The following is a 20,429-nucleotide window of genomic DNA, read 5'->3' on the forward strand; positions in this document are numbered from 1 at the left end:
CTGCTGCTGGCGCTGGCCACCACGGAGTGTTCTGAAAAGGAACATGTGCATCTCCGTCCAAAATGGCTTCCTCACTTGAAACCAAACCCCAGCTGGGGTCTCCACACTCCCATCCCATGCAACAGAAGCAGCCCCCGTCCCAAGGGCAGCCGTGAGGGGCTTGCAGGGGCGGGACCCACATCTGGCAGCACTCCTGGCCAGATGTCACACGATGGTGGCCAGTCACTCGCCACTCAGGGCCAAGGCAGAGCAGGAGAGGACGAGAAGGCCCCGACAGGAAACCTACGAGGAGCCGCCCTGGTCTCGGGCCTCAGGGGAAACCCTCAGGCTGAGCCTGCAGAGAACTGGGAAAAGGAAACCGAGTCCCGAGCAGCTGGGCACACCTTCCCAAGCGCGCTGCACGTCAGTCAGCTCCTCCAGGGAAACCACAGACGTGACGTGCCATGTCGGCAGCAGGGCCAATGCGCTGTGGGGCACTGAGTGGCTCACGTGTCCACAGATGCCCAGGGCGCCACATTGCCATCTCGGGTGACAGAACAAGGTGAACGCGAGAGCTCACAGCAGTTTACGCCTCATAATTTCACTTACATATTCAGACTCGAATGCAACCAAAACACACGCACACAAAACTGAGATACAAACACGAGAGGAGCATGCTGGTGTCACGAATCCCAATAGCTGCTTGGCATCTCCAAGGTCAGACCAGAGGCGGTAGGAAGGCTTCTTTTTTTTAGATGTATTCTCTTTTTCGTTTTGTGATCAGCCCTGACCTAACAGCTGCCAATCCTCCTCTTTTTTTGCTGAGGAAGACTGGCCCTGGGCTAACATCCATGCCCATCTTCCTCTACTTTATAGGGGACGCCGCCACAGCATGGCCTGACAAGCAGTGTGTTGGTGCGTGCCTGGGATCCAAACCAGGGCTTGCAGCAGCAGAGCGCACACACTTAATCACTACGCCACGGCGCCGGCCCCAGGAATGCTTCTTGACAGCAGGCCTCCCTGTGCTGGGTACTGAGGGGTGTGTAAGAGTCTGCTTGCTCAGGCTCATCTGTGCTTCTCCCACCGGCTGTGGTGTTGGGTCTGAGCGATGCAGTCACGGTGCGTGTGCACCAGCTCAGGGGCGCCTCTCCCCAGGTTTGTGTGTGCTGTCTGCTCTGGCAGAGCAGGTCCTTGGGGCCCATCTCCTGGTGGCCCATCTACCTTGGGGACAAGGTAATGGGCTCTGAGAACGTGGAGAGGAGACTGAGGGCGCCACTTTGGTAACAGTGACATCATCGTGGCCACCAGCAGCAGAGTCCTATGGATGCACTACACACCCTCACCTCTGAGGCCCCACAACTCTGTAAGGTACATGCACTCATGGAGCCCATTTCGCAGGTGAGGAAACTGAAGCTCAGAGAGCTTCAGTAGAGCTTGGCTGAGTAGTTCGGACAAGGTCACGCAGGAAGTGGAGGAGCTGGGATGTGAACCAGGTCTGACCCAGGGTCCGAGTCCCCTACTCCTGCATTCCCACGCCTTCCTCCTGGAACCAAACAGGAAGTCGGCGGGAAGGACTAGCCAGGGAGGGCCAAGGAGGGAGCTGGTGGGAAGGGCTGAGCAGAGCCAGGCTGGGCTGAGCAAGCAGCTGGGGCCCGAGCCCAGAGCCCACCCAGCCCCACTCGGGATGCCCCCACTGCCGCCTCTGTCAGTCTGCGGATGAAGCAGGCCACCTCGTGCAGTTCCAGGGGTATGCCCCAGAGTGTGCTGATGAAGTCACTCTCTGCCACAACTCACCAGCCATGTGACCCTAAGAAGTCTGGGAGCCTCAATTTCCTGGTCTATAAAATGGGACCAAGAGTGGTTCCAACCCCACAGCACCGTGGTGAGGCACCATGAGCTAAAAGACAGAAGGGCTTAGCATGGACCTGGCACGTGACAACCAAGGAGGGAGGGGGTGCACCCCCCTGGGTATTTTCTTCAGAGATTTGTTTTTTAATTCAGATATAATTCACATACTATAAAGTTCAGCCTTCCAAAGTATACAGTTCAGTGGTTTTTAGTATATTCTCAAGGTTGTGCAACCATCACCACTAATTCCAGAACATTTCCATCACCCCAAACTGAAGAGCCACACTCCTTGGCCATTATCTCCCAATTCCATCCCCCACCCCAACTGCAGACAACATGAGTCTGCTTCCTGCCTCCATGGATTTGCCTGTTCTGGACATTTCAGGTCAGTGGACTCATTCAACATGTGGCCTTTTATGTCTGGCTTCTTTCACTTTGCATGTTTCCAAGGTTCATCCACATTGTAGCATGGATCAGTACTTCATCCCCTTTTTATGGCTGAATCATATTCCACCGTGTTGAGAGACCACATTCTGTTTATCATTCATCTGCTGATGAGCATTTGGGGTGTTTCTACCTCTCGGTTATTGTGAACAATGCTGCTGTGAATATTTGTATACAAGTTTCCGTGTGGACCTGTGTTTCATTTCTCTTGGGTAGACACCTAGGAGCAGAATTGCTGGGTCGTATAGTACCTCTCTGTTTAATCTTCTGAGGAACTGCCAAAGTGCTGCCCCATTCTACATTCCCACCAGCAGTGGACGAGGGTTCCAATTACTCCACATCCTCACCAGCACTCGGCACCGTCTGTCTTTTTGGTGACAGCCATCCCAGTGGGATGAAATGATACCTTACTGCAGCTGACTTGCATTTCCCTGGAAGCTAGACGCTCAGCATCTTTTCATGTGCTTACTGGTCACCTGTATATCTTCTCTGGAGAAATGTCTGTTCAGATCCCTTGCCTGATCTTTTTTTTTTTTTTTTTTTGGTGAGATCTGCCCTGTGCTAACATCCGACAATCCTCCTCTTTTTTTGCTGAGGAAGACGGCCCTGGGCTAACATCCGTGCCCATCCTCCTCCACTTTATATGGGACGCTGCCACAGCATGGCTTGCCAAGCAGTGCGTCTGTGCGCGCCCGGGATCCGAACCGGCGAACCCCGGGCCGCTGCAGCGGAGTGTGCGCACTTAACAGCTTGCGCCACTGGGCCAGCCCCTTGCCTGATCTTTAAATGGGTCACTTGTCTTTTTCACATCGCGTCACAGGGCTTTTTACATATTCTGCTACAAGCCCCTCCTGGGAGAGGTGACGCACACGCATCCTCAACCCTGCAGCCACTTGGCAGGGGTGCTCGCCCTCCTGGGTGACCCTGTCCTCACTGCTCCCAGGCACTGCCCAGCTCCTGAGGGTCGCTGGCACTGTGGGTGCTTTGCCGTGGGTCCCTTCACATCCCTTCACATCCACAAGTGTTGTAGATGTAGCCAAAGTCTCCCCATTCGCCTCCCTGCCCTGCCAGGTACAGAAGGCGATATGTGCCCTCCTGTCCATAGTCCTGGCAAATCTACGTTCTGTGTCTTATCACGAGACGAACATCACATGCATTTATATTCTGAATTCCCAGGTGTCAGCTGTCTTGTGCAGGTCAGGGAACGTGAGGGTGAGGCCAGCTGGGCATGCAGGATGCCAGGTCCTCCAGACACCCCATGTCGCCACACTTCTTTCTAGAAGATGCCAACCACACCACTTCCCTCCTGGACCCTTCAATGCCACCCCCAGCTCCCACCTTCCACCACTTGGAGCCTCTGAGACTCCACCAGGCTGTCCCCTCTGTCTGGGACGCTCTCTCCCAGCCCCTGGATAACTCCTGTGCAAATAGTGTTTTGGCTTCAATGTCACCTACACAGGGGGTCCTTCTGGGCAGCTCCTCCAAAGTGGCCCCCTCTCCATCATCTGTATCTTTGGTTTAACATTGGCTCTCTCATGATAGCCTCAGAGAGGTGGGCCTCAAAGACCCCCAGCCCAGGGCCGGCCCCGTGGCTTAGTGGTTAGGCGCACGCGCTCCGCTACTGGCGGCCCAGGTTTGGATCCCGGGCGCACGCCAACACACCGCTTCTCCGGCCATGCTGAGGACGCGTCCCGCATACAGCAACTAGAAGGATGTGCAACTATGACATACAACTATCTGCTGGGGCTTTGGGGGAAAAAAAAAAGGAGGAGGATTGGCAATAGATGTTAGCTCAGAGCCAGTCTTCCTCAGCAAAAAAAGAGGAGGATGGGCACGGATGTTAGCTCAGGGCTGATCTTCCTCACAGAAAAAAAAGACCCCTAGCACAGGGCTGGGCACACAGCAGCCAGGCCCTCCATCTGGAGCAGGCTCATGGAGGGGACCCTCTGCTGCCAGCCCTGCCCTTAAGACAGCAATGCACGTGGCTCCTGCAGTCTAACACGTTACGCACACATCAGGCCCACACTAAGCCCAGGGGTCTGCTCCCCGATGCCTGCCTTCCCTCACATCCATATCCTGTGCAGACCCCGGGGACTGAGCCTTTGCCATCTCCCCACACTCTCCTGCCATTTAGGGGCACAGGCAGGGAAGGGCGAGGCCCTGTGCTCTCAGCCAACAGAAGACCCTAGGGCCCCAACATTTTAATCAGTGAACCAAGTCCCTCTTGAGTCCCTGCTCCAAGCCTGGTCCTAGGCCCAAAACATTCACGAGATAGGACGAGGCCCAGTACAAGCCCTTGGCCGAAATTAGCAGCACATGTCACCTGAGACGTGGTCGGGCAAAAGCAATCACACCTGAAACTGATCGACAGACCACATCTGGAGAAGTGTCACATCCAGAACTTTCTGCAGTGACAAACGTTCTATCTCCGTGCTATCTTGTCCAACACAGTAGCCACTGGCCACAAGTGGCTCCCAAGCACTTGAAATGTGGCTCGCCACACAACGCGGCTCTGGACCCAACTATCAATCTACAGGAAACAGAGAGCAGAGGGACATGTTAATTTTATTTATTACTTATTTTTCCACCAAAGCCCCAGTAGATAGTTGTATGTCATAGTTGCACATCCTTCTAGTTGCTGTATGTGGGACGTGGCCTCAGCATGGCCGGAGAAGCGGTGCGTTGGTGCGCGCCCGGGATCTGAACCCGGGCTGCCAGCATCAGAGTGCGAGCACTTAACCGCTAAGCCATGGGCCAGACCAGAGGGACATGTTAGATGACACCATGGAGGCAACACAGAGACGCAATCCCAACTCAGGTGCCATCGGAGCCAGTTTCTTCAACAAATTGCAGGAGGCAAAAAAAGAGATGGAGGGGAAGCCTATACATCAACAGAGATTAAAAAACATCAACTAATTGCGCTGTGTACACTTTATTTGGATCCTAATTCAAACTACTAAAAAAAACTGAGACAACCAAAAATTCGAACACACTGGACAGGTAATGAGATCAGGGATTACTCATTGTTTTAGGTGTGACCATGGTATAGCCATACACTCCAAAATGCTTACAGATCAAAGAATAGGATGGCTGGAATTTCCTTCAAAAATGGGTGGGGGTGGGGTGTGGAGGAGCAGGACAGTCCACAGGGCAGTGGGTCTATGAGGTTCATCACATTATTCTGCCTACTTCTGTGTATATTCAAATTCTCCACAACAAAGCTTTAAAAATAGGGGAGCAGCAACATTTTGCTGAGTAACGTTATCTTTTTCAGGCTGCCACCTCCCAGGAGCATCGTTTAACCCAACAAAGGCTGGGATTTTGGAACCCTGAGCCATCCCGCATGCTGAGGCCCGGGAGCCCGGAGTCCCCCACAGGCCAGGGCGGACCTCCCACCCGGGTCTGGACACGGCTGTCCTACCGCACCCCGGGCTGGCTGAGGAGTCTCAAATGAAGAGGTGGGTGCAAGATGCTGATGACAGAGGCACCAGCCCTGAGCCCCCAGAGAAAGCTGCTGGTGACACCCAGAAGGCAGGGCTGCTGGGACCCCTAGACACACAAACTCTCGCCCAGGAGGCCCCCTGGCCTCTCCGAGCTCAGTGCCTCTCCCTTGGAGAAGAGAAGACTCACCATTTCCCTCTCCCTGAGGAGGCAGTTTGCAGGACTGACAGGTCGAATGGCTAGGGCAGCCCACAGACCACAGGCAGTGGCCTTGGGGACCAGCGAGGAGCCTTAACATCTGCACCCAAGGGTCCAGTCTCCCATGAGTTCCTTGCCTCCAGCCCCCCGGCAATCTCCCAGAGGCAGTTTCAGGTTACAAAGAAGAGTATGGAGTCTCCTCTATTCCCCATCCACCTGCCATCACATGTTCAGAGGGGCCAGCAACTCTGGGAATCCTGCGGGCTCATGCGGGGCCGCCAGTCCCAGGACCTCCAAAACCCAGGAGCAGAGCCTGAGGGGACACATGCAAGGCAAGAGGCCTGGGCTCCAAAGCTGTGCCCAGAACCCCCAGAGCCTGCGCCTGCTGCAGGCCCCTGGCCGACCCACCGGTGTCATTTACTTCCCGGACAGCTCCTGGAGGCCAGCTCAGCGCCAGGTGCTGGGGAAGCAGAGAATAACCAGCAGGAGCCAGGCCTGACCCCCAGCAGCTCCCAGCCCACCAGAGATGGAGGTAATCTTACCCACAGCACCAAGAAACAGGTGGGGTGGCTCTGATGCAATTACGTGGGCACCAGCAGTAGGCAGGGGGCCCATCTCCACAGGGACAGCCCAGATGGCAAATGCTTCAGTGGTCAGGGAGCAAGATGACAGGGCTGGCGTGGCCCCCACAGCTCCCGCTGGCCCTGGGGAACCTGCTCTTCCCCCACCCCCCAAGTCCACCCAGCAAAGCCCCAAGGACATCCGGGCCACCCAGGAGAAGCACCCATCCCCCCAACATCCAAATCCGTCTGAACAATGACCACAGGGTCTCCCAAATTAAAGGTGGCTATACACTACAGTCACCCAGGGAACATTACAGACCCAAATGCCAGGGCCCATGCCCAGGTTTAACAGGTCTGGTGATGTTAAACGCTCCCCGGGGGGATTCCAGCACGTGGCCAAAGAGAGATGGAGTCCTGGCTTAGCTGCCTGAAAGAGTGGAAGAAATCCAAACATGGCCGTGGGGATGCGATCAACAGGCCCTGAGCCTGCCTGCAGCCCCGGGGACAACTGACTGCAAATCTCAGTCCCCTGCATGCTTTTCATTCCAACGCTGGGTGGACGTCACAGTCGAACCCCAGCTCTGCCATGTACTGGCTGTTACTTGGTACTTGCGCTTGGAGTCTCTGTTTTCTCATCTGTAAAAGCAGGATCTTCGCTGTACCTCCGCCTCAGAGGGTGAGGGTGAGGGTGAAGCATGACAACCCACAACCAGAGCTTGGCACAGGACCTCACTCAAAGCAAGCTCTCCATAAAGGCTGCCTGTTATTATTACTTCCAAAATGCAAACCTGAGAACAGGCTCTTCAGCGCTTTAAACCCCTCTGTGGCAACTCCACCCACCCACTGTGCCCAGGATCACATCAGAGCCCTAAACAAACAGGACACTTGAGGCCCTTCATGACCCCAGCCCACCGCCATCCTGCCCGACTCCCTCACAAGTACCCTGCAGTTGCCACACTGGGGGTGTACCCTACACCCACACACCACCAAGTCCAGCCTCCACGCCTTTGCACACACAGCTCCCTCCTCCCTTCCCCTGGATCCAGCTTCCTGCTCCATCGTAAGTATGAAGCCAATTCTTACACATCCATCAAATCCTTGTCCAGCCTTCCCCGTCATCCCAGACAGAGCTCTCCACCTCCTAGCTTCCTCTCCGGGGCTCCCAGGCGCTGCATATCCCCCAGGCCAGGCCGCATTCTATTAGTCTTTAATTAGCGTTTAAGTGTTTGTCATTTCTGTTCACAGACCTCCCCACTCCGCCCCCGCACGCTGCCACAGGACCCCCCCATCAGCTCGAGGGGGGGATGTCTCTGCTGTCACAGAAACCGGGATTCTTCTGTTTCCCTGTGGCCCAGACCAGGCAGGCAGAGAGCCGGCCGCGGTCCCAGCTTTTCCTTATTTAGTCGGGCCGACCTCACTGCGCTGGAGCCTTGCCCTGGGAGAGGCCTAGCCCGCACTCTGTTTCCCCTTCTAGAGGCTGGGGACGCGCCCACGCCCTGCGAGGCCCGCCAGGCCGGCGGCCAGCCCGGCCGGGCCTCTCCCGGAGGGTGCAGGCGCCCGCGCCCCACCAGGCCCGGGCCGCCCCAGTCCTCGCGCCTGCCTGGCGCCATGGCAACTGGCCGGGCCGCGTCGCGGGACGGCGGGTTACTCACAGCGCGGTAGCGTCCGCGGGGATGCGCAGCGCGGGCCCGAGCGTCCGCAGTCCGCGGCCGGAGCAGTTGACGCGGCAGGCGGCGCCGGGCGCCGGGCCGCAGAGGCAAGGCGGCGCGCAGGGCCCGCAGCCGCGCCCGGGGCCCCCCGCCAGCGCCCCGAGCCACAGGCCCAGGCCCAGGGCGAGCGCCAGGCGGGCGGGCGCGGCGGGCGGCATCGTCAGGGCAGCGCGCGCATGGCCCCGGCCCGGCCCCGAGGCCCCGAGCCTGCTCGGCGCCGGCGGCCGCAGCTCAGGCAGAGCCCGCGGACGGCATGCCGGGGCGCGGGGCGGGATCCGGCGGCGGCCCGGGCCTGTCTGCCCGCGCGACGCTCTATCGGCGCTCGGCCCGGCCGTGCTCCACGTCCACCGCCGCCCGCTTGCGCGCTCGCGCTGCAGTGCGAGGCCGCCGCCGGCTCCTCCTCCTTCAGGCGCGGCGTCGGGCGGGGCAGTGAGGGGGAGGGGCGTCCTGAGGCTCCGCCCTTCGCTCTGCGGTGTGGCGGGCGCTCGAGGGGCGGGGCGGTTGGAGGCTCGGCCCCTCGCGCCGTGCCGTGGGCGGGGCGGCGGGCTCCTTCTCCTGCCGGAGCCGCCCTCCCTCTGCGCTCCTCCCAGCTACCGCGGCGCCTCAGTTCCCCGCCGCGTCTGTACCTCCCAGTCCTCCGCAGTCATAACACTGAAAACGCCAGCAATAATAACTACCGCGGTCTGCGCGCTCCGAGCGCCCTTTACGCGCGCTGACCCGCTCCCAGCGCCTCCATCCCTCTCGATCTCCGCCGTATCCCGAGCTCCTGGCACACAGTAGGCGCTCAATAAATGCGCATCACGTCGTCTAGTGGAGTGCTGCCAGAGCGCCGGCGAGGTTTGGCGCCTGGTCCCCGCCGTCACGGAGGTGGCGCCTAAGGTGGGCCTCCCCTGGGCAGGTGAAGCGCAGCATCCCTCCCGCCGCCGGCCAGAGGGCAGAAGGCGTGCTCCCACTGCGGCCGCCGCTTGCCCACTCTTTTCAAGGCGAAGTACTCCGCGCTGTGTGGCTCTGCCGAGCGAGCTTTTGTCCCTCTTCTGTGTGTGCAGGATTTAATTGGGAAACTAACGCATGCAGCAGGATGAATCCAAGCCAAACTACATGGGTGAACCCTGAAGACATTCTAGAAGCCAGACAAAAAGACCACATATCATTATGATGCCATTTATAGCAAATGTCCAAAACAGGCAAATCTATAAAGACAGGAAGTAGGTTAGCGGCTCCAGGGACTGGGGGGAGGGGGGGCAGTGACGCTGACGGTTTCTTTTGGGGATGATGAGGATGTTCTGGAATTAGATAGTGGTGATGGCTGCACAGCCTTGAAAATACACCAAAGTCACTGAATTCTGCTCTTAAAAGGGTGAATTTTGTGGTGTGTGAATTATATCTCAACTTTTAAAATAATGAAGAAATAATAAAATTGTTAATTTTATGTTAATTTGTAGCCCATTGGGCCATAGATGGATGCCTGACCCAAGCTAGCCAATCTGGTCTGTCCCCCAAGAGCCTGGACAGAAGATAAGTGGTCACAGGGAGGGGGTCCCTAGACTCCCATGTGGGCAAGGCCCCTGTCCCACTGTCCCAAGACTGGTGCCAGGCTGCACCCTGAGGCTTCCCAGCTTCCTTTCTGTGCTCTGTCTATCTGCTTAACCTAGCTGGAAACCTCCACCAAACCCATGCTGGGCCCATGTCCTGCTGCCGCTCGCTGGGGGAGCCCTGCTATTCAGCTGGGAATTAACTGGCACCCAGATGCCTCCCTTTGCTCATCTGTGTAATGGGAACAGCAAGCCTAAGTTTTAGGGCTGGAGGAGGATCACATTCAGCCCAGAGCCAGCTCCCAGGAAAGACCCAGGGAAGAACAAGTGGGCCCCTGGCACAGGCAGAGGCAGGGGAAGAGCAGGGACACGTAGCCTGCCATGTCCTGGAGGCCAAACGACCCAGAACCAGGCGGAAGATCCCCAGCTCCGACGACTGTGGTCCATTCTCAGGGCTCAACTCCCACAACCCCGTTTGTCTCCAACTCAGAGTATCTTGGAGCAATTTGGGGGAGGGACGAGACATGAGGAGGAAGTTCCATCCTCACAGAGAGGGATTGTAGAGCCTTCAAACCTTTTGGGTCCCAGGAACCTTTCAATACAGAATCACAGAGGGAGTGCTTGGGAACCCAGTCTGAGAACACTGGCATGAGGGCCTAAGCCAAAATGGAGTTGATGGGATGAGGCAGCGGAGTGGGGAGGTATAGGACGTCCAAGCCGGAAGGAGCCTCAGGACTGGGTGGGGGGGAAGTGGGCCAAGGAGGAGGCTCAGATGGTGCCCTGCCTGGGGTTGGGTGCCAGGGTAGGTGGAGATGCCATCACGGGCCACTGGAGAAGGTGTCCAGAGTGCAGCTGGAGGCAGGGTATGAAGCTGGGAGGGGAGTGAGAGCACCTGGGGCAGACGGAAGACTCCAGAGGCAGGGAACCCCAACCTAGAGTTGGGAGGAGAGAGGCCTTGGGGGGGAGTCTGAGTGAGAGGGCCAGAGAAGTAGGAGGAAACTGAGGCAGGGTGTAGAAAAGTCTACAGAGATGTCAGCAGGGGCCTGGGCTGCAGGAACAGAGCGGGGGCTGGGGATAGGGCAGCTGCAAATTCCCCCTTGCTCCCCCCACACTGCACAGGCTCACACATATTCCCACTTGGGGCTTCCAGAACTCTCTACAGCCTCCCACCTCCTAGCCTTTCCCCATGTAGTTCCCTTTGCCTAGAATGATTTCCATCCTATCCCAGGAATACTTATGCTCGCAGACTCAGATGAAGTGCCTCCTCCTCCAGGAAGTCTCCCAGCCCATCTTATGTGCTCATTCGCATCACACAGCCATTCGGGGGACAGGTATTTATGAGCTACCTACTGCAAGCAGAACATTTGTCCTTGTGTATGTTGGTGCCTCTACCAGACAGGGCTCCTCAGGGTCGTCCTGTCCCTTGACGCTGCCATGTCCCCTGCACAAAACTGAAGGCATGGTGTTCACCGACAATCTTTACTGAGGGCATGTTGAGTGGAGGGGTTGGTCGTAAGCCAGATGCCAGCAGGTTGGTAGCAAGTGAGGGGGTGTGGACGTGACATGTGGCCCAGTGTTTCTAAAAGCTTAGGTGTGAAAGGAAAGAGAGAGGCAGGAGCCAAGAGAGGGGCACAGAGCAGTGGCAAAAGTTTTTTCTTAATATGGGAGAGACTTGAACAAGTTTCCAAGCTAAGGGGAGGAATGCCAGCAGAGAGGGAGAAGTGGACAGAGGGAGAGAGAGAATGCACACAAGGAGTGGGAGGATTAGTGGTGAGAGCTTCTTGAGAGATAGGAGGGAGGAAACTCACATCCTTCATTTCTCCATCCAGTCATTCATTGCCTTATTCCATTGAGTCTTATAACTCTAGTACTCTGGGTACTGTTATTATTCCCTTTATTAAATGAGGTAACTAAGGCACAGAGAGGTTAAGAAATTTGCCAAGTCACACAGCAGGTAAGTGGCAGGACTGGGATTATATTCTAAACCCAAGCTTTTAATTCTAATCAAATGACAAACTGATAAGAGTCAAGGACTCAAGATGAGGGAAGATACACCCATAAGAAACAGTGGTTCAAAATGAGCAAAACAGATTAATCAACTCTAAACAATCATTTGAAGGTGGTTGTGGAGTAAATGCAATTGTTTGGAAAGGAAATAGCAACACATATGTTTAAAGAAGAAATTAATTATCTGAAAATGAAATTCTAGGCTATTTCAACAACACCTGTGGTGAAACAGAGAAAACAAACGTGCCAAAGAACTTGTTAGATTCAGGGAGGGGGACACCATAGAAATGTTTAATTCTTGATAACACATAGATTTTAAGGTTTTTACTAACAGCTAATGATAACTCTTAGCGCAAAATAAAGGAGAAAACTACAGGAGTGGGGGAGGGAAGAAACAAGAAAACCTGGAGAGGATTAAAAAAGGAAACAATGGATCAGTGTATTCATCAGAATACACAAAATAAGACAAGACCAAGCACATGGGTGACCATAATAAATGTAAATGAGTTAAAGTCTTCTGTTAAAGAACAAGGATTCTCATAATGAGAAGCCACACTAAATCCAGGTAAATGCTGTTTATAGGGACACAGCTAAGACAAATAACCCAGCAAGCTGAGAATAAAGAGACAGGAAAATGAAGACATATAGAAGGTGAGGGGGCAGTATTAATACCAGAAAAATAGAGCCTAAAGCAAAAGATAATAAATGGGAAAAGAGCCCCTTTTTTACACTAATTAAAGGTACAATCTGTGTAGAATATAAAAGGAACAGTGTGTTCTCAAAAATAAAACATCGACACACAAAGCTAAACTGTTAGAAATACACAAAATCATTGTGGGAGAATTTAGTACACCTTCCTTTGAATTTTACAAATCAAGTAGACTATTTTTTTAAAAGTTAGTAAAGATTGGGGCTGGCCCGGTGGCGCAAGCAGTTAAGTGCGTGCACTCCACTGCAGTGGCCCGGGATTCGCCGATTTGGATCCCAGGCGCGCACCAACGCACCGCTTGTCAAGCCATGCTGTGGCGGCATCCCATATAAAGCGGAGGAAAATGGCCCAGGGCCAGTCTTCCTCAGCAAAAAAAAAAGGGGGGGGGAGGATTGGCAGATGGTAGCTCAGGGCCAATCTTCCTCACACACACAAAAAAAGTTAGTAAAGATATAGAGAATTTGAACAGCACAGTTAATAAATTCTATTTTATGGGCCGGCCCTGTGGCTTAGTGGTTAAGTGCGTGCGCTCTGCTGCTGGCGGCCCCAGTTCGGATCCCGGGCGCGCACCGACGCACCATTTCTCCGGCCATGCTGAGGCCGCGTCCCACGTATAGCAACTAGAAGGACGTGCAGCTATGACATACAACTATCTACTGGGGCTTTGAGGGGAAAATAAATAAATAAATAAAATCTTAAAAAAAAAAATAAATTCTATTTTATATAACAGTATTTGGCGGGCCGGCCAGGTGGCGTAGTGGTTAAGTTCGCACACTCTGCTTTGGCAGCCTGGGGTGTGCAGGTTCAGATCCCGGGTGTGCACCAACGCACTGCTTGTCAAGCTGTGCTGTGGCGGTGTCCCATATAAAACAGAGGAAGATGGGCACAGATGTTAGCCCAGGGCCAATCTTCCTCAGCAAAAAAAGAAAGAGGAGGATTGGCATTGGATGTTAGCTCAGGGCCAATCTTCCTCACAAGAAAAATAAAAAACAGTATTTGGCAAGATGAAGGGAAATTATTAGGCAAGAAAGTGGCCTTAGGCAACACCGCCCCCTAGGGGTGCTCTTGGTCCTTTCACCTGCACACCCCACCACACCCCGAGTCCAGCCCACCCTAACCCTTGGACACCCACATGAGTAGAGGCCTGAAGAGCCATCCGCAGAGAATCTTAGGACACAGCTGGACATCCTGACAGTCCAGGTAATGGCAAGGTAAACATGGAAGTGAGGGATATCTCCATTATCTTGACTGCAGTGAGGGTCTCACGGGTGTATAATGTGTCAAAACTTCACAAACTGTACACTTAAATATGTGCAGTTATTGGATGTCAATTAAACCTCAATAAAGCTGCTTCTTAAACATAAAACCAACAAGCAGGTCAGTGGTGGCCAGGGACTGGAGGGGGGCTCCCGCAGAAGGGCATGAGGGAATTCCTGAGTTGAGAGAGATGTTTTATACCGTGAGTGTGGCGATGGTTAAATGACTCTACATTTGTCAAAACTCATCAAATTGTACAGTTAAAATTGGGGAATGTTATTGTACGTAAATTATGCCTCAATAAAGCTGATTTTTAAAAATCTAACCATGCGGAAATTGGAATACCTTCTTTTAAATAACTCTTGAGCCAAAGAAATCAAAATTAAAATCAGACTATATAGGGGGCCAGCCAGTGGCTTAGTGGTTAAGTGTGCGCACTCCACTGCGGCGGCCCGGGGTTCGCAGGTTCGGATCCTGGGCACGCACAGACGCACCGCTTGTCAGGCCATGCTGTGGCGGCGTCCCATATAAAGTGGAGGAAGATGGGGACAGATGTTAGCTCAGGGCTGATTTTCCCCACCAAAAAAAAAAATTCCAAAACAAAGTAGAAGGAATGAAATTAGAAAGCTAAGAGCATAAATTAGTTATTTTAAAAGAAAGGGTAGAATTGATTAGCAAATCAAGAGCTATTTTTAATATATAAAGCTATTAAGATTAAAAAAAAAAACCTGCTGTCAAGTGTGGCTGAAAGAAGAAAAATAAAATACAGAGCATCAGGATTAAGAACGAAGGTTTATTCACAGATACAAAGAGTTAAAAATTACAAGAGGGGACCAGCCCCGTGGCTTAGCGGTTAAGTGCGCGCGCTCCGCTACTGGCGGCCCGGGTTCGGATCCCGGGCGCGCACCGACCACCACTTCTCCGGCCATGCTGAGGCCGCGTCCCACATACAGCAACTAGAAGGATGTGCAGCTCTGACATACAACTATCTACTGGGGCTTTGGGGAAAAAAAAAGGAGGAGGATTGGCAATAGATGTTAGCTCAGAGCCAGTCTTCCTCAGCAAAAAGAGGAGGATTAGCACGGATGTTAGCTCAGGGCTGATCTTCCTCATAAAAAAAAAAAAATTACAAGAGAAAATTATGTGCAATCGTTTGTCTAAACTGTCGAACTCTAGATAAAATCATTATCTGTTAGAACAATACAAACTATAAAAACTGACTCAAGGAGAAATAAAAAACCCAAATAGACCAATAATAAAGGAAGAAATCAAAAACATATCAGAGCCATGCCAGGAAAAGACACTTAATCCAGATCTTTTTATGGGCAAATCCTATCAAATGTGAAAAGCTCTGATAATTGTGATTTTATTTATGCTCAGAGAACAAGGGTCACATCTCAATGTATATTATGCATATTTATCATCAATATGCAATGTATTTAGTAGCATAATTTGGATGCCGAAACAAACTGGACAAAGATAGCATAGAAAAAGAAATCCACAGTCCAGTGATTTTTAGGTCTATCTCAGCCACAGAACTCTTGTTTCAAACAAAATCCCCGAATAGAAAACTTGAATGGCACTGGGTAAGCTGAATAATGGAGCCCAAAGATATCCAGGTCCTAACCCCCAAACCTGTGACTGTTACCTTATATGGCAAAAGGGACCTTGCAGATGTGATTAAATTAAGGATCTTGAGATAGAGGATTATCCTGGACTATCCAGGTGGGCCCTAAGTGTAATCATAAGTCTCCTTATAAGAGGGAGATTTGACAGCAGAAGAATAGAAGGCTAGGTGACTACAGAAGTGGAAAGTGGAGTGATGTTGCCATAAGCCAAGGAAAGCTGGAAGCCCCGAGAAGCTGACGAGGCAAGGATCCTCCCCTGGAGCCCCCAGAAGGAACCAGCCTTGCTGACACCTTGACGTTAGCCTCATAAGACTCATTTTGCACTCTAGCCTCCTGAGCACAGGATAGTAAATTTGGGTTGTTTTGTGCCACTGCATTTGTGGAACTTTGTTACGGCAGCAAGAGGAATCTCATACAGGCACCGTTACCAAACCGAATAGCGGTTACCCCTGAAAGGTAGCTCTGGGGGGAACGAGAACTTTTATTCTTGCCCGTACCTTTTGTGTCGTTGACATGCCTGCAAAAAGCATATATTATTTTTATAATTAAGAAAAAAGAACAGACAATGTTAATGAAGCACTTGGCCCACTGCAAGGGCAGCCAGTGCTCAGTGCTTTCTCGGTTGCCATGGTTACATGGGGGTCCACCAATGCCTCCCCTGCCACGAGGCCACGAGTGGCACTCAGAGGCTCCTTGGAGAGCCTGGAGCCGTGAGGCAGCTGGGAGGGTTCTGTGCTGCCTGAGCCCAGAGGTCTCGCCCACATGGGGCCTCAGCGCACGGTCTGGAGCAGAGCGAGGCCTCTCCCTGCCCCCCTGCTCTGCAGCTGGCACATTTTGCATCCTGGGTCAGCCAAGAGCCCTTAGGTGTGAGTACCTGAGCTGCTGTGGGAAGCAATGACAGAGGGCAGTCCTTGCATTCACACCTGCAAGGAGACAGCCCCCTGCTCCAGCCCTCACTCGGAACAGTCCTTTCCCTGCTGGCTCGGGCAGGGATGGACACCTGCCCCTTACCACCTGCCTGGCAAGACCTCAGTGCAGCAAAGTGAGCGGGCTGCAGGCAGGGTGTGTCCTCTCGGGAGCAGGACACTCAGTGTGGCCCCTGTGCACCTGGGCCTCGGGAGTGGGGGTGCTGCACCTCTGACATCAGCTGCTTTCTGGGGTGACAGTTCTCTCTTTCGGGTGGAAGTCGCATTTGGTGCTGCTGCAGTTCCTTTCTGACTTCTCCATGGCAACGTTCACACGGATTTCATGGAACATAAGGTGTTTGAGCTAGAAGGCACCTTGGAGACCAGCTCCTCCCGCCCCCTCATTTCACAGAGAGGAGAGCAGGTCCAGAGAAGGGATGCCACATGCCCAGGGTCACGCAGCAAGCCAGGGACCCAGCCAGGGCTTCTGCCTTCTGGCACCATTCCCAGATGGGGTCCTTTTCCCTGAAATTGCATAGGACTGACTTCTTGGGAGGTGCTCTGGGGACACAAGGGCTGGCAGCTTTGCCACTCCCCCGCTGCTAAAGGACCCCTGAAGTCCAGCCTGGCTCTGTCCTGCTCAGGCATGGAGCTCTGCATTCAGTGCTTGTTGGGGACAGGAGCAGACAGGATGGGCGCTGTCCTCAGGCAGCTCACAGGCTGGTGCAGAGGAAGCACAGCCCCCTCGGGAACCACTGGAGAGCAAATGTGAGCTTCCACATGAGTGTCCATGGAGCAGGAAGTAGGGGTGGGAGGAGCCAGGGAAGGCTGCCTGGAGGAGAGGGCTCCAAGCAGAGCCTGGAAGGTAGAGGAGGACTCTCATTCCTGCCTGAGCCTGCCTGGCTTGAGAGCCACGCCCTGTGGGTGAGTGGAATGTGGGAGCAAAGTTGGAGGGCTGCCCCAGGCCACAGGTCTCAAGGAGATGTCATGTCTGGGGACTGAGGGCACATGTCACTCCAGGACAAGGGGATCAGACACCCAGAAGTGCAAGGCAGAGGGCAGAGGGCAAGAAGCTGGATGCCCTGGGCATGAGGGGCCAGGAATCTGGGCCGTCAGAGGGTGCTGGGGGTGAGGGTCCAGGAGGGAGGCCTCAAGGAGGCTGGAGCAGACCTGGGGTTGCTCTGTCCCTTTGCTGGGCATGGACACATGTGGCCCCTCCCCTGCCCAGCAGAGCCAGCCTGATGGCAGAAAGGTTGAGGGCTATAGGCACCCCTCCCCAGGGGACACGGTCCTCAGTCTTCACCTCGAGCTCAGCCCCAGGGCTCAGCCAAACTCTAAACCCTGCCTCAGGGACTTGCCCTGGCCTACAGGGGGTCTTCTCCTCTCTAGGCCTGAAGGTCCCAAGAATCTGGGCATCCCCAGGTCCAGCCAAGGCAACTCTCCTGACCATTCCCACCAAACTGCCCCTGTCCTTCCCCTTGCTGGCAGCCTGTTCCAGTTATCTATTGCCGCATAACAAACATCCCCAAATGCTCGTGAATCTGCAATCTGGCCAGGGTTCAGTGGGGACCCTGGGGACGGCTTACCTCTGCTCTGCATGGAATCTTCCAGGACACCTTCTTTACTCACATGGCAGCAAGTGGGCTCCTCTCCACCCAGGCTTCTCCATAGGCTGCCCGGGCTTTCTCACAGTGTGGCAGCTGGGTTCCAAGAATGAGTGTTCCAGGAGACAGGAAGGGGGGAGCTGGCAGTCTGTAAGGTCTGGGTCCAGAAACAGACACAGGGTCACTTCTGCTGTATCTATCTGTCAGACCGATCACAGCTCCTGCCCAAACCCCAGGGTGGGAGACATAGACCCTCTGCCCTCACTGGGAGGAGTAGCCAAGAATTTGCCATCTTTAATCCACCTCACCCGCCACTCCCCATCTCTGCCCCATGGGCTCTGACTCTTCCTTGCCTCACCTCCAGGTCTGTGGATTCTGTCCCTCCTGGAGGTCCCCTCTGTCCCTAATACCTTCCCCTGGGTTACTGCAATAACTGTCTATCCCCTCCTCGCCACTCCCTGTATTCCTGTAGCAGTATCCTCTCTCTGTGGCTCTGCTCAGAAACCAGGCATGGTCCCTACTTCTCATTGAACAATTTCCAAGTTCCTAGCAAAATATTCAAATTCGCCTTACGAGCTTGCCCTCTCCCACGTTACCAACTGGATTACCTCCCATTTCCCCTCAAGCAACTGGACCACACTTTGGCCTCTTCTGCTCAAAGTGCCCAACTACTGGCACTCTGAGCCCGCACATATTCACTCCCTCCACCTGGCAAGTTTCTCTGTCTCCTCTCCTGTTGGATTCCTGCTCAACCTCCAAAGCCCAGTGCAAATGCCCCTCCTCCACAAAGTCTTGCTCTCACTACTTGATCAGACTAGTCTTGCTCTCAGTGCATGTTGAAGCACATTCTGCCTTAAATCCTTGTTAGCATTGGCGTGCCCTCCTGAAGTGGGGCCCGTGTTTCTAACGCATATTTATTTAACCAATTTAATAACTGTTTATTGATGCCTGGAGCCAGCTGCCAGGGAAATTGCAGTGACCATGACAAGCTGCTTCCTGTGCCCAGAGAGCTTACATTCCAGAGAGTGAGACAGATGGCAAACAGAGGAACCAAGGGACATGATGATCAAAGATGAGGAGGTCTGCTGGAAGCCAGAGAAGCAAGAGGATGCGGTGATGCAGGGGCCCAGAACTCCCTCTTCTCAAGAGAAACCAGAGGCCTGGATTTTCACATACACTCTCCTAATTTTAAAGGTTGCAAAGTGAAGCCTTTCTCTTCTGCGGCTCGCAGCTTCCCTGCCCTCCTGGCTTCCCCCTCTCTCTGGCATGCCTGCCCCATTCTCTCTTCCTGGTCACCCCATCAGCACTACCCCCACCCAGCTCAGGCTGCCCTACCTGTAGCCCCACCTCTAGGGAACCCAAACTCCTCTGGGGCTCCCACGCCCTGGGCATGCTCTGGGCAGCAGCTGGCAGGAGGAGGTAGGGAGCCCACTGCCTAGGACCCTGGGGCCAGTGGGCAGCTGGCTAGCTGAGACCCTGGGCCAGCCACTCTGAAGTGGGCCTCATAGGAGTGGCACACCTGGAGTCTCCAGGGCCACAGCAGTTGGCCAACACCCCCACCCCAGGTCCCACTACCCATACTTCTGGATGTTGGCTTGGAAGAAGTGGCGGCCAGAGGAGCAAGAGAGGAAGGGAGGCCAGGGGGCCCTCAGAGGGTTCCGCAGGTTTGTCCCCCAGCTCTGACAGGGCCCTGAGGGAGGGGTCTCCAGGGAACCCTTGGGCCAAAAATGGGACAGTTTGTGCTCTCCGGAGCCAGAGTTCCCAGGTACACATCTTAGCTCTGCCACTTCCTAGCCTGGTGACCTTCGACAGCTTCCTTCCCCTCTCTGGGCCTCAGTTTCCCCGTCTGAACATTAGGATCACAGCAGCACGGACCTCACATGACATGCGCCTGGCACATAACAGCACTAAGTGAAGGGAAGCTTTCCACGGCCTCTCTCGTGCAGGACCATGCCAGGCCCTCTGGAGGAATCGCTCTGCTGGGCAGCATCCTCCATCTGTGTTTTCCCGGACCTCTGAGGCTGAGAGGCAGCTTCTGCTCATTATAATTATTTGGGCTCTGGGCACTGCCAGCCGAGAGGGCTCAGGCCTCTGAAGGGCCCAAGGTCCCGGTGACAGCTGTCACGTCTCAGGGGACAGTCAGGCCATCCCTCCAGTTCCCAGAGGAGTACGGAGCAAAGACTGATCCCAGAGGTGCTGCCCTTCTGTCTGCACCCACTGCCCCCAAGCCCTGGGCGAGGGACATCTTGGCTCATCACTCCCAGGATTCCATGACCACCTCAGCCTCATCCTCAAAACCCAGAGCATCTTGGGTGGGGGTCCTGGGACAGAGCCCCAGGCAGCCCAGGTGGGGAGGAGGTGTCAGGCCCTGGATAGGGGTCTGCCAGGAATCAATGGGGTTTAGACAACCAGCACTTGGCCCTCTTGGGGCCAGAACCTGGCACTGGAAGCCCAAAAGGCCAGCCACAGCCTGGGAAAGGGGCCTCCCACCTCCTTCACCTCCCAGACCCCTGAGGGCACAGCCCCAGGGGAGCAGACCCTCAGAGGGCCTGCAGCTGGCTATGACACCTACTTCCCGTTGCCCACAGATCCGGAGGCTTCAGCC

General features: G+C 54.4%; 1 protein-coding gene across 3 annotated transcripts in view; it reads right to left on the reverse strand.

Annotated features, from left to right (window-relative positions):
* Positions 1–8,531, reverse strand: part of PKD1 (polycystin 1, transient receptor potential channel interacting) — a 49,425-nt gene extending 40,894 nt beyond the window's left edge. For 2 of the 3 annotated variants that reach the window (XM_087449405.1, XM_087449404.1), the window contains exon 1: positions 8,126–8,530. In XM_087449405.1, coding sequence (XP_087305531.1) covers positions 8,126–8,340 — 215 coding nt within the window. In that variant the 5' untranslated portion in view covers positions 8,341–8,530. Of the gene's footprint in view, positions 1–8,125 lie in introns of all 3 variants that reach the window. The other variant, XM_087449407.1, reaches the window with a different exon arrangement.
* Between the last annotated feature and the right edge of the window lie 11,898 nt (positions 8,532–20,429).

This window comes from Ceratotherium simum, chromosome 26 (assembly GCF_057802395.1).
Source record: "Ceratotherium simum simum isolate JZ-2026a chromosome 26, ASM5780239v1, whole genome shotgun sequence".
Lineage (NCBI taxonomy): Eukaryota > Metazoa > Chordata > Mammalia > Perissodactyla > Rhinocerotidae > Ceratotherium > Ceratotherium simum.